This window comes from Pseudorca crassidens, chromosome 16, assembly GCF_039906515.1.
Source record: "Pseudorca crassidens isolate mPseCra1 chromosome 16, mPseCra1.hap1, whole genome shotgun sequence".
NCBI lineage: Eukaryota > Metazoa > Chordata > Mammalia > Artiodactyla > Delphinidae > Pseudorca > Pseudorca crassidens.
In genome coordinates this window covers 58,604,094-58,620,659 of record NC_090311.1, presented here as the reverse complement: position 1 = coordinate 58,620,659, position 16,566 = coordinate 58,604,094, and the positions used below count along the sequence as shown (strand labels likewise).

The window sequence follows — 16,566 nt, the reverse complement described above, 5'->3', positions numbered from 1 at the left end:
CACAAAGTGAATGGCTGGGGTGGGAGATTTACTTAGTTTTATAGTAAATTTAACCACTTGCTATTAATTGTGTGCCCCTAAATTCTTGCAGAGTAAAAAAGATGTTTTTCTTTGTCAACAATCAGTCTTGTGATTTTGACAGAAATGAAATTGTGGTTGAAATTTTTAAAAATGAAGAGGTCTAAGAAATGATTCTTGGTGGCAATTAGGAATCTTGGCTAAATTAAAGACAAAAACGGCAGATTCATTGGCTGCTTAGATTTAATCTGTGAATAAGCACATATGGAAATAAAGGAAGCAATTTCTGAAAGTATTTCATATGATGCTCCGGCTAGTAAGAAAGCTGTTACCGGACTACTACATCTTACGGGTGGAAGTCATAGTGTGGTGTTCTGAAATTTGGGTGTTTATAAAAGTCTCAGACTTATGTCAGTCTGTCTTGGGTTTACTTTGGTAACACTGTACAGTGTTAATTAGCCCCAGTTCTGGAGTCAGGCTACCAGAGTTTGGATTTCTGTTCTGTAACGTGTGACTTTCAGCAAATTATTTAACCTCTTTGAGCTTCAATTTCTTCAAATGTAAAATGGTGATAATAAAAAATCTTCTGATAAGGTTTTTGTAAATTCAAATAAGGTAGTACTTGAAACATATATAGCATGGTGTCTGGCACATATTAAACACTCATTAAGTTTTACATGTTATTTTAATTATATACATATTTAGTGGCTGCTGGCAGGTGACTGCTAAGGTAGAATGGTTGCCCTCTTAGGGTGTTGTTCAAATGAAACTGCATATACAATTCTGGACAACTATTTTTAGTCTATTAATAGAAAACAGTAGGCACTACAGAGTAAGGAAGACTAGAAAGAAAAATCTGTTTCCCAAGTCTTTATCTCTATCCCCGACCTCCCCTGGAACTTGTCCTTTGAACTTCTTTCTTGTCTTTCCCTTTTATCTCAGTAACAGCAGCGCCATTTACTCAATTTAGTCCAAAGTTACCCAATTTAGTCTAAAATCTAGGAGTTACTCTTGACTCCTTTATTTTCCTTAGTCCCCCATATTCCTGTCATTCTATTGGATTGGGCAAAAAGTTCCTTCGGTTTTTAAGTAAAAAAAGACACACTTTCCATTTTCACCAAGAACGTTATTGAACAATGTATTCCCCATTTTGTTCCACTACCTTCTGCCATATTTCATGCAACTTCATAATGCCATCTTCCCAAAACTTTTTATCTTTTTGAGCAAAAAACCGTTCCAGGTACCTTTTACAGTCTTCCAGGGAATTGAAATTTTTTCCATTAAGAATTTTGTAAAGACCGAAATAGATGGAAATCTGAAGGTGCAATGTCTCGTGAATACGGCAGATGAATCAGAACTTCCCAGCCAAGCTGTTACGGTTTTTGCCTGGTCATCAAAGAAACATGTGGTCTTGTGTTATCCTGATGGAAGATTATGTGTTTTCTGTTGACTAATTCCAGACCATTTTCGTTGAGTGCTGCTTTCAGTTGGTCTAATTGTGGGTGGTACTTGTTGAAATTAATCGCTTGGTTTTCCAGAAGGAGCATATAATAGAGGACTCCCTTCCAATCCCACCATATACACATCGCCTTCTTTTGATGAAGACCGGCCTTTGGTGTGGTTGGTGGTGCTTCATTTCGCTTGCCCCGTGATCGCTTCCATTCCACATTATTGTACAGTATCCACTTTTCATCACCTGTCCGAATTTGTTTTAAAAACGGAATGTTTTTGTTATGTTTAGGTAGAGAATCGCATGTGGAAATACGGTCAAGAAGGTTTTTTTTGCTTAACTTATGTAGAACTCAAACATCAAAGCGATTAACATAACCAAGCTGGTGCAAATGATTTTCAACACTTGATTTGGATATTTTGAGTATGTCAGCTATCTCCTGTGTGGTATAATGTCGATGGTTCTCAATTAACGTCTTGATTTGATCGCTATCAACTTCAGCTGTTCTACCCAACCGTGGAGCATCGTCCACGAGAAATCTCCAGCACGAAACTTCGCAAACCACTTTTGACACATTCGATCAGTCACAGTACCTTCTCCATACACTGCACAAATCTTTCAGTTGCGTTTTTACCTTTCTTGAAATAATAAAGCATAATATGCTGAAAATGTTGCTTTCTTTCTTCCAACTTCAATATTAAAATGGCTACACAAAAATTCACCAATTTTGATACTTTTTTTTTTAATGCACTCTGATATGACAGCTGTCACAATACAATCTAACAAAATTGTTTCGAATGAAGTTAAAGACAACTAAGGGCTACTAGAGCCATCTTATGGAAAAAACCGAAAGAACCTTTTGGCCAACCCAATACCTCCAAAATGTCCATTTACTTCTTTCTATGTCCACCACTATCTTCATTGTTCAAACCACAATTATTTGTCATCTTTATTACTGTAATAGGCTTTTAATTTAGTCTTTTTGCTTTCATGCTCCTTTGATCCATTCTCTACACTATAACCAGGTTGATCTTTTAAGACAAAATCAGATCACGTCATTCCTCTGTTTAAAACTTAATTACAGTGGCTTCCTGTCTTGCTTATAACAAAGTCTAAACTTCTTAGGCTCATCAAAACTAAGACGTTCTGCTTCTTTCTCTAACCACAACCTTTTGTCCCTCCCCTTTTTTTCACACTGGGCTTCCAGTTATTTTAGTGCTGTCTGTCTGTCTGGAAACCCTTCCCCCACCTTGCTCTTCCTTGTCATTCAGTTTTCTACTGGAGATCTTCCCTGACTACCCACTCTAAAGGAGCCTTTCTCTGTGTTATCCGCTGGGCTTAATTCTCTGCATAGCACTTAATGATCATTTAATGTTCTTGTTTATTTGATTATTTATCTATATCTCCTCACTAGAATATCAGTTCTATAAGGGCAGTACATGTTCTTGGTCATTGCTGAATCTCCAGTGTATTGAGTAGGAGAGAAGATCTCAATAAATATTTGTTGAGTTAATGAGTGATTGATTCCTTTTTTTTTTTTTCTTTTGGCTGCACGGCAGCTTGTGGAATCTTAGTTCCCCGACCAGGGACTGAATCCGTGCCCTCAGCAGTCAAAGCGTGGAGTCCTAACCACTGGACTGCTAGGGAATTCCCAAGTGATTGATTCCTAAAAGCTTTTTTGTGAAGTACCGGATTTATGGTAAAATAAAAACAAGAAAAATCTTTTATATAGAAAATATATTTCATAAGGTTACCAGCAATACTTCGGGTAGCGCTGTTTATTCTGTGATGTCCTTTTTACATTTTTATGTTAAAATGCCCTTTTGTGAAATGATAGTGATATATTCAATTATATAGTTTCAAAATATATTCTTGGCAGCATAAATAATTGGGAAGCACTGTTGTCCCATACTTCTATTTTTTTATTTTATTTTTTAAAGAATCAATTATTTATTTATTTATTTATTTTTTTGGTTGCATTGGGTCTTCGTTGCTGCATGCCAGCTTCCTCTAGTTGCCGCGAGTGGGGGCTATTCTTCGTTGCAGTGCATGGGCTTCTCACTGCAGTGGCTTCTCTTGTTGCGGAACACGGGCTCTAGGCACGCGGGCTTCAGTAGTTGTGGCACGCGGGCTCAGTTGTGGCTCGCGGGCTCTAGAGCACAGGCTCAGTAGTTGTGGCACATAGGCTTAGTTGCTCCGCAGCATGTGGGATCTTCCCCGACCAGGGCTCGAACCCATTTCCCCTGCATTGGCAGGTGGATTCTTAACCACTGCACCACCAGGGAAGTCCCTGTCCTATACTTTTAGATTGGAAATTTTCTTTGACTTTTAAAGATTTGTGGTTCACTGAAAATATAGAAGCACTGTGTAGGTGTTCTTGGGAGGGAGTTTTGCTAAGAATTCTTAGTAAGTAAAGTTCAGTCAATCAAATGTTATTATATTCTTCAAATTCTCCTGGGAAATAAATTGTCAGGTTCCATTTAAAGATTATATTGTTTGAATATGTCACGTTAAAGTGAAATGTGACATGAGAATCTATCGATAATAATTAAAAGGAAATAAAAATAGTGAACCTCTTTTAATATTTTTTTGGGTAATACATTTAGCAATGTTTCTTTGAATAACTTTGTCCATAATGAAAACTAAGTAAAATTGTGAGTGTTTTATTTTCATTAAAACTGATCAACTCTTAAAAAAGCAACCCAATTTGTATTGTCACAAGCAGACAGTTTTTTTCTTCCACTGTCCATTAAGAACTGAAACGGACCTGAGATATCACCTGTAACAAACTACCTGGTGTTTCAGATAAGGAAACTGATGGTCAAAGGACATACATTTTTTTGGTAGGCCTAGGATTAGAATTCCCATCTCTTTATTCTCCGGCTCCTGAACTTTACTCTGTGGCACTAATTATTTTAGGGAGACAAGTCTTAAGAAATTTCTCTTTTTGGAATATGGTATAGATTGCTTTAAAATCTTATTTTATCAGTATTTTCTTTTCTTTTTTTAAATATTTATTTTGTTGCACCGGATCTTAGTTGTGGCAGTGGACTCCCCAGTTGCAGCATGTGAACTCTTAGCTGTGGCATGCATGTGACATCTAATTCCCCGACCAGGGCTTGAACCCTGGCCCCCTGCATTGGGAGTCTTAACCACTGTGCCACCAGGAAAGTCCCAGTATTTTCATTCATATGAAATGAGGAGATGTATTTTTAAGTAACATGCAGGGAAGATATTCCACATTCAATCTTGTGACAGCTGGCTTCTTAAAGGCTGTGCAAAGCTCTAAAAGTGGTACTTATGCTTTTAATTTTTGTCAAGTTAAGATTTAAAATTAAACAAGAAAATCATAGACATTTTATTTTTGTTATTCCTGTATTAAAGAATCTTTACACATGAAAAGATGAGACATTTGTAAAGTAAGCCTAATTCCTCTAAAAATAAGGGTAGTTTTGATGGTTGTGATCTAAAAAGACACAGGTTTTAAAAAAGCAGGAATAAGTTTTGTATTTTTAAATCATTTCAGAAAGACCATTAAAATTTAATAATACAAAAATTTTATGCTAATAAAACCAACATGTAGTAGAAAATTTATAAAGCAGATCAATATAAAGTCAAAACGACACATAATTCTACTTTCCAGAGAATCCAGTAATAACATTTTGGTATGTTTCTTTCCAGTTTTTTTCTGTGTATATACGGCATATATATATTTTTTAACATAGTCAAGATTATACTCTACATTCTTTTTGTTGGATTGTTTTGCTTTTTTCACTTAAGATTATATCATGAGCATTTTCCTCTGTCCTTAAAAAGTCTATGAAAACATTTTATAGTAGCTTCATAACATTCTTCTATAATTTATTTAACCATTATTCTATTTTTCCTTATTTAGGGATATAATACATTTTTGCTATTAATGTGAAAGGAATAACTAGGTATACACATCTTTGTTCATGTTCTATTTTATCTATTATAGTTGCCTATAAAGTGGAATTGGTGACACGTTGCCACAAAGCTTTCTAGAAATGTACTAATATATGAAAATACTTGTTTTATTGCACGCTTAACAAACTGGTTGTGTTTGAAGAGAACTTTGCTATTATTTTGGGTTTGGAAGCATTTGTTGAAAAGGTTAGTCTACATATTTGTTGTGCTATCCGTAAACATATTTATTTAACTATTTGGCGTTAGCTATCTAGGTGCTTTTAGTGGCAGACTAACCACATGATTAGATAAAGTAGATAGAATATTTACTTATCTATCTTTCCAAGAGCAAACTGTTCTGACCCACTGATCTTGATTCAACTATTTGAATTAGAAGAAAGTTAATGAAGGTTAATAATTCAAATTGACTGCTTTTCCCTAAAGTGAAGAATAGGGTTGAAATAAATTGCTTAAAAAATTGATTGAAAGAGTCTTTTAGTGGTTACTCGGTAGCTAACTTTGTGTGTGTGTGTGTGTGTGTGTGTGTGTGTGTTTGAGAAAAATTGGGTGGAGGAGAAAAAAAGCATGAAAGACTGAGGAAAGGAACGTGCTGTGAATTAAAAAACCTGCTGCCTTTATTTGGAAAAACATGTCTTTTATCTCTACCTGATTGACTCTGAAAGAACAATCACACATGAGCCCTGTTTACTGAAATAGCATTTCTGTATCTGTACCTGCTGAAATGAACTGTTACCTAAGTACATTTTAAGTAATACACTTTTTGAAAGTTGTGTTGACTGATTATGAGTAAAAAAACCAAAGTTTTGATTGTTAGATGCAAAGTGTCACTACTCAAAAATAAGTAGCTTTTAAAAAATCTTTGAATGTGATATGGCTTTAATTTGATTGAATATTTGAGTATTGCAGGCTTTTATCGTCCCTTAATGACATAGAATATACTGTATTTGTTAAAAAGCAAAGTTTCAAATCTAGCTGTTTTGGTACCACAATTAGTTTTTTGTTAAAAATCAAAAATAGGAGTCAACAAAGTTATGTTAGGCATGTGTGAAAGTTCATTTATTTTTCACAAGGCCGAGTGCATGTTAGCTTTCATATCATGCTTCCCAGAGATGTAATTTTAAGAAATGTGGTAACAACGAAGTAATAATCATGTCATGTGCTGAGGACTCTATTAGACTTTACTAGAATTAAGTTTTAATCTTCCCATTGCCCTGAAAAGCATGTAATGTGTAAACCGAGGGACACATAGGTTAAGAACCAGCCCAAGGTCATGTAGGAAGTCAAGCAGGGGTTCCAAGTCACTTCTGTCTTGCTACCTTTACAATCTTGCTACTTCCCTTTACAACCTTGCTACTTAGCATGGCCCACAGACCAGAAGCAATTGGCAAAATCTGGGAACATAAAGGAATGCAAAATCTTGACCATAGAGACTTGCTGAATCAAACCTTTATTTTAACAAGATCACTCAAGTGATGTGTATGTATATTAAAGTTTGAAAAGCACCATACTCCATCCCATATTAAAAGTTACATGGAGGTTTTGAAATTTGTTCTAAGGATTATTCCTGGTGTTACTTTAGTTCATGTGGGTTATCTATTAACATTTTCCATGAGAGGAGGAGGCAAACTGTTGAATTAGTCAGTGTCTCCCCTGCTTCAAATTGCTATTCTGCGGCTGCTTTGATTCAGATCTTGTTTAATCCAGAGGAACAAATGACTACTTCTGCTTGTGGACATTTGGTCAAAGTCCCAATCAGCCAAGTATAGCTCTGTTTTTAATAGCCTTTACTCATGGACTGAACACATCAAATTTATAGTACATGGCTTCATTCTAGATAGGATTTTCCAAACTAAAGAGAAAAATGCTAAAAAAAAAGCGCATTTTCAAAGGAAACTTGAAATCCTTTGGAATACTTGATGTTTCAGATGGTTAGTAAGGAATGAGGGATTTGTATAAATTGGTCTTTACTAATTTCATTTAGTGAGCATAATTATTCTGTCATGGGGCAATGATAGGTAAGAAAAAAGCAAGGCTAACTTAGTAGAACAGCACTGTCAGGTAGAAATATAATGCAAGACATAAAATTAAAAAATTTCTAGTAGCCACATTAAAAAAGTAAAAAGAAACAGTTTAAATTAATCTTAATATATTTTATTTAACCCAGCATAGCTAAGTATTATTTCAACATGTAATCAGTACAAAATTTATTACTGAGATATTCTGTATTTTTTTTGTACTAAGTCTTGAAAAATTCAGTATGCATTTTATATTTACAGTGTCTCAGTTTGGATGCTAAATTTTTCGCAGTTAAAAGGTGAAATGTAGTGCAATGAAAACAAAATTGTGTTTAATGGAAAAATATTTTACCTTTTGGTTTTAAAATTTAAGCTAATTAAAATTAAATAAAAATTCAGTTCCTTCAGTCACAGTATGCAGAATTCAGTATCACATATTGGATCGTGTTTTTTTTTTTAAATTTATTTACTTTATTATTTATTTATTTTTGGCTCGTTGGGTCTTCGTTGGTGTGCGGGCTTTCTCTAGTTGCCGCGAGCGGGGCTACTCTTTGTTGTGGTGCACGGGGCTTCCCATTGTGGTAGCTTCTTTTGTTGCAGAGCGTGGCTCTAGGTGCGCGGGCTTCAGTAGTTGTGGCACACTGGCCCAGTAGTTGCGGCTCGCGGGCTCTAGAACACAGGCCCAGTAGTTGTGGCTCACGGGTTTAGCTGCTCTGCAGCATGTTAGATCTTCCCCCATGGGGGCTTGAACCCATGTGTCCTGCAGTGGCAGGTGAATTCTTAACCACTGGGCCACCAGGGAAGCCTTGGATTGTGTTTCTAACGTAAGTGATTTCACACTTATGGACTTGATCACCATCCAGATGGTTAGTAAATGAATGCCACTGGAGGTTGTGGTCTGTTTATATAAATATTTGCACAGAGCATAAAGAGGGAATTAAAAAAAGCTATTTAGGTCATAAAGCGTTTACTGATTATCCTCCATTCTACCCTTCCTGCAGTTGGAATTGATTTACCTGTCTTTTTATTTATTTATATATGTTTGGCTGTGTTGGGTCTTGACACATAGAACCGTGTCCCCTGCATTGGCAGGCGGATTCTTAACCGCTGCACAAGGAAAGCCTTTTACCTTTTATTAGTGGTTCAGAATCAGTTTCTTAAATCCTTTAACCCCCACTAAATTGTAAGGCTAGCTCCAAGAGTTAGGGTTCTTCCAATTTTTTCCCTATGGCATTAGATGCTTACTTCAGAGCGCTTCGTACTTTTCAGAAAAGTGAGGAAGTCTGACAATTAGTATGTCAAGTAGGATAGTCTGAGTGGGCTAGTTTGGCCCAGAGGTTTTAAAACTTTACACATGTACCTGGATCACCCGGGAACTTGCTAAAAATACCAATGTATGGGCCGCACCTTTCTAGGTTCTGATTCACAGGTTTATAGTGAGACCATGGACACTTCTGTATTAAATAACTTGTTTTAAGTGTTTCTGAAGTTCAAAAACGTTTGGGGACCACAAGACTCAGCATTTGACTCTTAAAGGCTGCGAGTTCGAATTACGACATGTGCTGCTGTTGCCACGCGATCGATTCTACCCGGACTGAGGTTTCCCAGGCTGCTGCTGCTTTTCTGCAGATGGTTTTTCAGGCTGTTAAACCCCATCCCCAAAGACTGCCCTGACTCCGTCCCTGTCCCAAGTCCTGTTAAGGCGACCTGGGCTGGCCGAGGTAGACAGGGCCATGTGACTGATAAGCCGGTTGCCTTTCGGAGCGGCCATTTTTGAGGCGGGCACCCATCCTCGTGCCCCGTAAGCCAGGAGTGTGTGTGGGGGAACTCTGTTACCAGGACTCAAGATGGCCACCGCGCCCGCTAGCCAGCCCGCTAGCCCGCGCGCCGGCACGAGACGCGCGGGCGGCTTGCAGTTGCCCGAGGCGGCCTGGGCTAGTCTCGGGCCGCGGGCCCGGGGCGGAGCGCCCGCCCCTTCCGGGCTCGGCCAATCAGCGCGTGCGGCCGGCTCAGCGGGGGCCGCCCGCGCGCCGGCTATGTGAGGACGCGCTCCCCGTCGCTGAGTGCCTGAGCCCAGGAGCAGTGGCTGTGGTACCTGCTGCTGCCGCCCGTGCGGACGCAGAGCATCGGACGCGAACGCTGTTGCGTGGGGCAAGAAGGTGAAGCCATGACGGCCATCAGGTAATGAGACAGAGCGGCAGCTTAAACTGCGCGCTTGCTGGGCATTAGCCTCCTGGCTGCCGGAGAACTGTCGCCCCTTGTCTTGGGTGTTGTGGAGCCTCCCAATGCCACCGGTCCCCCTCATGTTGGAGGCTCTCTCTGCACTTTTCATTTGGTCATTTCTGCCTTCCTCAGAAGTTTTGGGGGCTGAGGCACATGGCGGAGCCCTGCGAGCAGCCGCACCGCTGAGGTGACCCTTACCCAGATTACAGGGTTTGAAGCTTGCAGGTGAGCGTAGTGGGTTTCTCGTGAAAATGTAGCTATTTTCCCTCCCCCGGGATAGCCCGAGGCCTGGGGAAGTGTGACGTGCACAGGGCGTGTCCATGCCCGCGTGTCATGCCCTCTGACAACTTCTTTGGTGGCCCAGTGCAGACCTGCAAAGTTGGCCGTTTGATGCAGGTAGATTGCCCCCAAGTTGTGAAATTGTGTGTCCCAAAAATGTTTGCTTATGACTGGAATTAGTACTCTGGTTCCCCAGGTACCATCCGTTTACCTACTTTTATCTGAGAGTCACACGCAATGTGGGTTTCATGAGGTGGTAGGTATACAATGAGAGCAATAAAAGAGAGGCTTCCTTCAATTGCTCTTCCAGAGTTTGGAAGGTTCTTTTTTGGTAATGGCGACAGGATAATGGCCCTGTCCAATGTCTGCGGGTAGCACTGACTGAATGTTTACCTTATGCTGATGAAACTATTTATAAAAAGAGGTAAATTGCCTTATTTACTCAGTGTTCTGAACTGCCTCTTTTAAAGTAGACCTTGGCCTTCATTGTCCCAGAGAAAGGGAGGCCCCAGCACAAATGTGAAGAGAATAAAATTAGTTAAATTTTGGTTTATGAGCTTCCAGCAGCCTAAATCGTGGTGATTTAATGGTTTCTCAGTGGTGAATTTGACTACACAGTGTTTAAGAAATGACTCGAGAACCTGACCCTCAGGGAAGTTAAAGTAAGACGTAACTGTGCTGAACTGGGATGCAGTTTCTGTTAAATTGCGTAATTCTATATTAACACAAAGAGTATTTACCTCATTATGCAGAAGGAGGAATTGGGGTACTGAAATGTGGAGATCAACATGGAAAGATTTCACAATAAATTGTATTGGGACATATAAGTCTATATTTTAATGCTAACAGTATTTTACGATGAATTAGGATTATGCTGTTAAACCTAGTCACTGCTCCCTCTCCCCACTCCCAACTCCCATCATTGTAGCCGGCTACTAATTAGGAGTGTGGGTCAAATACTGTCTATGTTAAGGGACACTTCTTATGTGGACTGGATATTAATCCATCATCATATTCCTGGCTACTCTTCAGTGGAGAAAAACCCAAATATAAAGCTTCTGCCGCTCGGCCAGTGACAGTAGGATGTATTTTTTAAGGTAGGGGTAGAATGGTGGTTGTATTAAAATTTAAAGGTTAATACCAGCCTTATTTGACTTGTGGAAGGATAGATAACTACTAATAGTTACATTTATCCTTGTTTCTTCAGATGTTAGTCTACATTTTACATAGACTTCAACTATAGTGACTTGACTCAAAAAAAGATTTTTAGATATTATCTAAACCCAGCTACCACATTTATACCTGAGGAAACTGAGACCAAGAAGACTTGAGTGCCTTGTGCAAAATCAGTTAGTGGCAGAGTTAGGAACTGAATCCAGATATCCATTATACAGTGCTCTGCATGATACCTTTATAAAAACAACATACTACTTAAATTTCCTGAAAAAGCTGCTTCTGTGAACAAAAATTTTAGAGTATTCTGAGAGACAGCTATAGTAACTCTCTTGCTTTCCTGTAGTCCTCCAAGGAACTTAATAACTTAGGTTTAGGAGTAGGCAGGGAGACTACTGAAGTTGAAGCAACTCTATATATGTGGTGACAGTTTTAAAATGGTTTGGTAATCCTACAGATACCAGCTGGTTCCCAGTGAGGACTGCATTTAATGCAGTTTTGTCATACCTTTAGTTTTCACGTTTATGATGTTAGGCATATACCCATTTTGTACCCAGTTTAACGGTAGCCGAAAGGATGGGTACTGCTTACTTGCTTTTAATACTGGTGAGGAGAATGATCAAGGTCACCAAGCTATCAAAATCTGACTTCGTGTCCATTGTTGTTTTTTATACCACACTTAAAATAATTGCTGCTAAATATAGTAATATGTGACTCCTCGCAATGACTACCACAGAATACATCAATAGGATTGGAAACCAGTGAGGGCCAGTGGTCAACACACCTAGGTTCTAATTGAGGGTATTTTTCTGAGTTACTGATCTTCTTTTTCTCTTTTTTCCTTCTCTGGACATTTGTTTAATGAAATACTCAGTGATGGTGATACAAATATGTATTCCACAGCGTTGCTGGTTAGATATGAAAGTGTTCTTATACTTTAAGATGTTTTATAAATGGAGTATTCTCTTCTTGTTGAAAGCAATTTGGTCCCCTTAGAGAATGGTGTCGTCTGAAAATAAATGTTTAAATCTTAGATTTTTTAAACAGGAAGTGAACTGACCTAATTCCCTCATTTTACAGTTGAAGAAACTGAAGCCAAGAGATACTATGATTTGTTAAGGTTCACACAAGTAGTTGCATATCTTGAAGTAGAACCCAGCTCTCTAGATACCTAGTTCAGTGCCCTTTCCGGTGTAGCATTCAGCTATTAGGAATTCCTAAATATGATTTAAATCAAAAGAATTAAAAAAAAATTTTTAATCTTTGAATAAGTTTGGCTGGAGAATTCGACTGTCTCTTTGACTTTTACTATTATTTGTATTCTACTCTACTACACCATTACTAATGAAGAGTTTACAGCCTGTAAAACCGATTATCAGATTACGTATATCAGATTCCAGCTTGTCTTCATGTGAGAAATGATAAAACATTTTTAATTGCCCCAACAGGAAAGTTGACCCTTGAGTTAAAATTCAGGAGACATAGGAAAATGTAGAATGTCAGGACTAGAAGAGAATCTTAGAGAGCATTTTACTCTTTTTTTTTTCCTCTTAATTTTTTTTTAAATTTTATTTATTTTTGGCTGCGTTGGCTCTTAGTTGCTGTGCGTGGGCTTTTCTCTAGTTGTGGCGAGCGGGGACTATTCATTGTTGTGGTGCAGTAGCTTCTCTTGTTGCAGAACACGGGCTCTATGTACGTGGGCTTCAGTAGTTGGGGCACGCGGGCTCAGTAGTTGTGGCTCGCGGGTTCTAGAGCACAGGCTCAGTAGTTGTGGCGCACGGGCTTAGTTGCTCGGCGGCGTGTGGGATCTTCCCCGACCAGGGATCGAACCCTTGTCCCTTGCATTAGCAGGTGGATTCTTAACCGCTGCACCACCAGGGAAGTCACCATTTTACTCTTTTTCTTTCTCTATACTGGACCTTGAGGCCCAAAGTGAAGTGATATATCCTAGTTTGGCAATGATAGAGCTTAAGAGAGAATTTAGGTCTCCTAACTCCTACATTATGCACTTTTCACTGAGCCAACAGTATTTCAAAATACTCCTATGAATATTGCCTTCCTGACATGAATGTCTCATCTGGTTTTGGGCATTGCTTACAGCTTGAGTTTGTGCCAGGGAAGACTGGGAAAATGAGGTAGGGAGACAGGGAGAGTGTTCGCTGTAGAGCTGAGGAACCCAATTCTTTGGCTTTCCCAGACAGGTCAGGTTTGGTTTAAGACTATTCTGGGACTTGACATGACTGCCCTACATGATAATTCTGTAACCACTTCTGTGGGTTAAGCCTACATTGGGAAATTTATGTGGGCTGTGGGTGGGGTCCTAGGGTATTTTTCTCCTAACACTCAAGACTTTGAGGTACATCCAGTAGGATCTGCCAAGCCACTCAGATGGAGAACATTCATATCGAGACTAAATTCTGGCTAAGACTGAAACTGCCTTGTTTTGTTGATTTGGTTTCTTTAGAGCCTTTAAACAGAATTTTCAAACTCATTTTCAGGACTTGTGTCTTAAGAATTATAAATTTCATATTACTGTACAAACTTTTTTATGCCATGAGACTTCTTAGTGAGGCTAATGAATTTTTAAAATAAAATGAAAAATGAAATTGTTTCATTTATGAAATATTTTGAAGAACTAAAGCAGGAATCCTTCCTTTGGAGAACTGCAATGTCAGCTGTTAATACTTATTTATAAATAGGTCATCTTTGTTTGAAAAAACATACAAGGTTTTCTAATTCCAAATCTTTCCAGCCACAGTATTGCTATATTAAGCAGAACTGTCAAAGATGAAATGGAACCAAAATGTCTAGACTGTTTAAATGTTAACCCTGTCCTGTAACATTGGTTAACAATCATGCCTATTTACCTCTTCGTACCTACTCGGTTTTAAAACGTTATTTAAAAAAATACTGTAATAAAACGTAAGTCTGAATTCTTATTTTCACATAGCATAGCTGGCTTATAAATAGGATGACCATATGTCCCAGTTTGTCCAAGACAGTCCTGGATCATGCCTTTTATCCTGGCATAATTATTAATAGCTCTTCCTTTATTCTCAAAAGTATCCCATTTGGATAATAAATTATCTAGTCACCTACTTACACACTATAATAATTTTGTTGTAGTAGATTTTGGTTGTTGAAATGTTACTTGAAATACGACCATAAGATGATGGAATATTAGCTTATTTTGGCTAGATTTGGATATTTTTCATTGGTCGGACATTTTTATTGTGTTTAGAGTTCTTACTGTCTCAGAGTAGTATATTGAACAAGAAAGCACATGATTTGAAGTTAGGTATCATTTATTTGTTGTCTGACCTTTGGCAGGTTATAGAACTTTGCTGAACCTTTTGTTTCTCTTAAACAGATAATAGCAATACCTATACTACAGAGTTATTGTGAGGATTTAAAGGCAATAACATACATAAAAATGCTTTATAAGCTGCAAATTGCTATGTGTTAGTCATTAGTATGTCTCACATGTGCTCCTGAAAGTTGAATTTTAAATTAATGATTTTATCTTGTTTAGGCAACCTTGCTATTTAATAGCACAATCTTTTAGAAGTGTTCTTACTGTAATGGGGAGCAGGGAAATAATAGTTGGACATATATGTGTCTTTGAGGTTTTCTGGGAGGGAGGGGCAGGAGTTTCAGCATATTTGTATGCTGAAAAGAATGATCCAGTAGAAAGTGAAAAAACAGATGATGCTGGACAGAGGGAAGAGATTATTTCCTTGAGTTTGCAAGAAGGCATGCCAGTATGCACAGGCTTAAATGGAAGGACTGGCCTTACATAGCCTAAGGGACACAAATATTTTCCTAGTTTGTTTACTTAAAAAAAAAAATACCAACAGTATAATTCATATATAGTAAAATCACAGATCCTAAGTTCACTGTATTTTGGGGAAAAAAAAAGTATTTGTGTAAAACACCACCCAGACCAACTTACAAGACATGTTCATCTCCTAGAAAGTTCTTTCCTGTCTCTTATTTTTTTAAAAATACGTATTTATTTATTTTGGCTGCACCCGGTCTTAGTTGCTGCATGTGGGCTTCTTAGTTGCAGCATGCCGACTTCTTAGTTGCTACATGCGAACTCTTAGTTGCCAGCATGCATGTGGGATCTAGTTCCCTGACCAGGGATTGAACCCGGGCCCCCTGCATTGGGAACCCGGAGTCTTACCCACTGGACCACCAGGGAAGTCCCTTCTGCCTCTTTTCAGTCAGTCTCATTCCCTGCACCATCCAGGCAACCATTTTCTGGCTTCTATTAGTAGAGATTAGTTTTGTATATTCTATAACTTCATATAAATGGAATCATACGGTAAGTACTATTTGTGTCTGATTATTTTATCTGATTACTGTTGTTCAGTAACAATGTTGATATTCATCCATTTTGATGTGTGTGTTAATAGTTTGTTCCTTTTCACTGCTGAGTAAGATTCCATTATATGGATATAGCAACAATTCTGTTGATGGACTTTGGCTTGTTTTCAGGGTTTGATTATTGTAAATGAAGCTGCCATGAACATTCGTGTGGACGTGGGTAAATGCCCAGGTGTGGAATTGCTGTGTTCTAGGGTAGATGTATGTTTAACTTCAGAAACCACCAAACTGTTTTCTAAAATAGAAAACAAAATACTTTAAACATTCAGTGTTATAAGAGTTCCAGTTAATCCACTTTCTTGACAGTGTTTGGCATTTTTGATTTTAGCCATTCTGATGGATGTGTAGTTACATTTCATTGTAGTTTTAGTTCATTGATTGCTAATAATGTGATTATAGACCATTTGCTTATCTTTTCTTTAGAACTGCCAGTTCAGGTCTTACCCATATTTGTAAATATAAGTTGTCTTTTTGTTGCTGATTTGTAATTCTTTCGATACTTCAGATATAAGTTATTTGTTAGATATTACAAACAAACATACATACCTTCCTATGTAGCAAATAAGCAAAAAAGACATGTCTTTTCATTTTCGTAACAGTGTCTTTTGGGAGCAGAAGTTTTAAAATTTGAAATTGAATTCATTGATTTATTTTGTTTATTACCTTTTGGGTTCTTAGAAATCTTTCCTTCTTCTTATGTTTTCTTCTGGAAGCCTTGTAGTTTCAACCTTCACATTTAGGTCTAAGATCCATCTTAAGCTGATTTTTTGCTATGGTGTAAGGGTTTCCTCAAAAGGATTTTCAGTCAATAGATTAGATAGATGTAGGACTTTTCCTGGACTCACTGTTCTCATCTGTTGACCTATTTGTATATTGTTACACCAATACTGCACTTTCTTAATTATTGTAGCTTTGTAAGCTTGGTGCTGTTTCTTTAAATTTTTGATAGAATTTAGCAGTGAAGCCAACTGGGCCTGGAATATTTTTTGGATGAAGGGGTGAAAGGTTTTAAATTACAAATTTTGATTTCTTATTAAAGAAATGATAAATGAGTATTCAGATTTAACATTT

At 38.0% G+C, this 16,566-nt stretch overlaps 1 protein-coding gene across 10 annotated transcripts in view; it reads left to right on the top strand.

Moving 5' to 3' along the window:
* ADK (adenosine kinase) overlaps nucleotides 1-16,566 on the top strand; it is a 486,210-nt gene that overhangs the window by 16,915 nt on the left and 452,729 nt on the right. Inside the window, exon 1 of one of the 10 annotated variants that reach the window (XM_067710470.1) lies at nucleotides 9,437-9,612. The exons of 8 other annotated variants lie outside the window; for them this stretch is intronic. In XM_067710470.1, coding sequence (XP_067566571.1) covers nucleotides 9,599-9,612 — 14 coding nt within the window. In that variant the 5' untranslated portion in view covers nucleotides 9,437-9,598. Of the gene's footprint in view, nucleotides 1-9,436; nucleotides 9,613-16,566 lie in introns of those variants that run through there. One more of the 10 variants, XM_067710463.1, reaches the window with a different exon arrangement.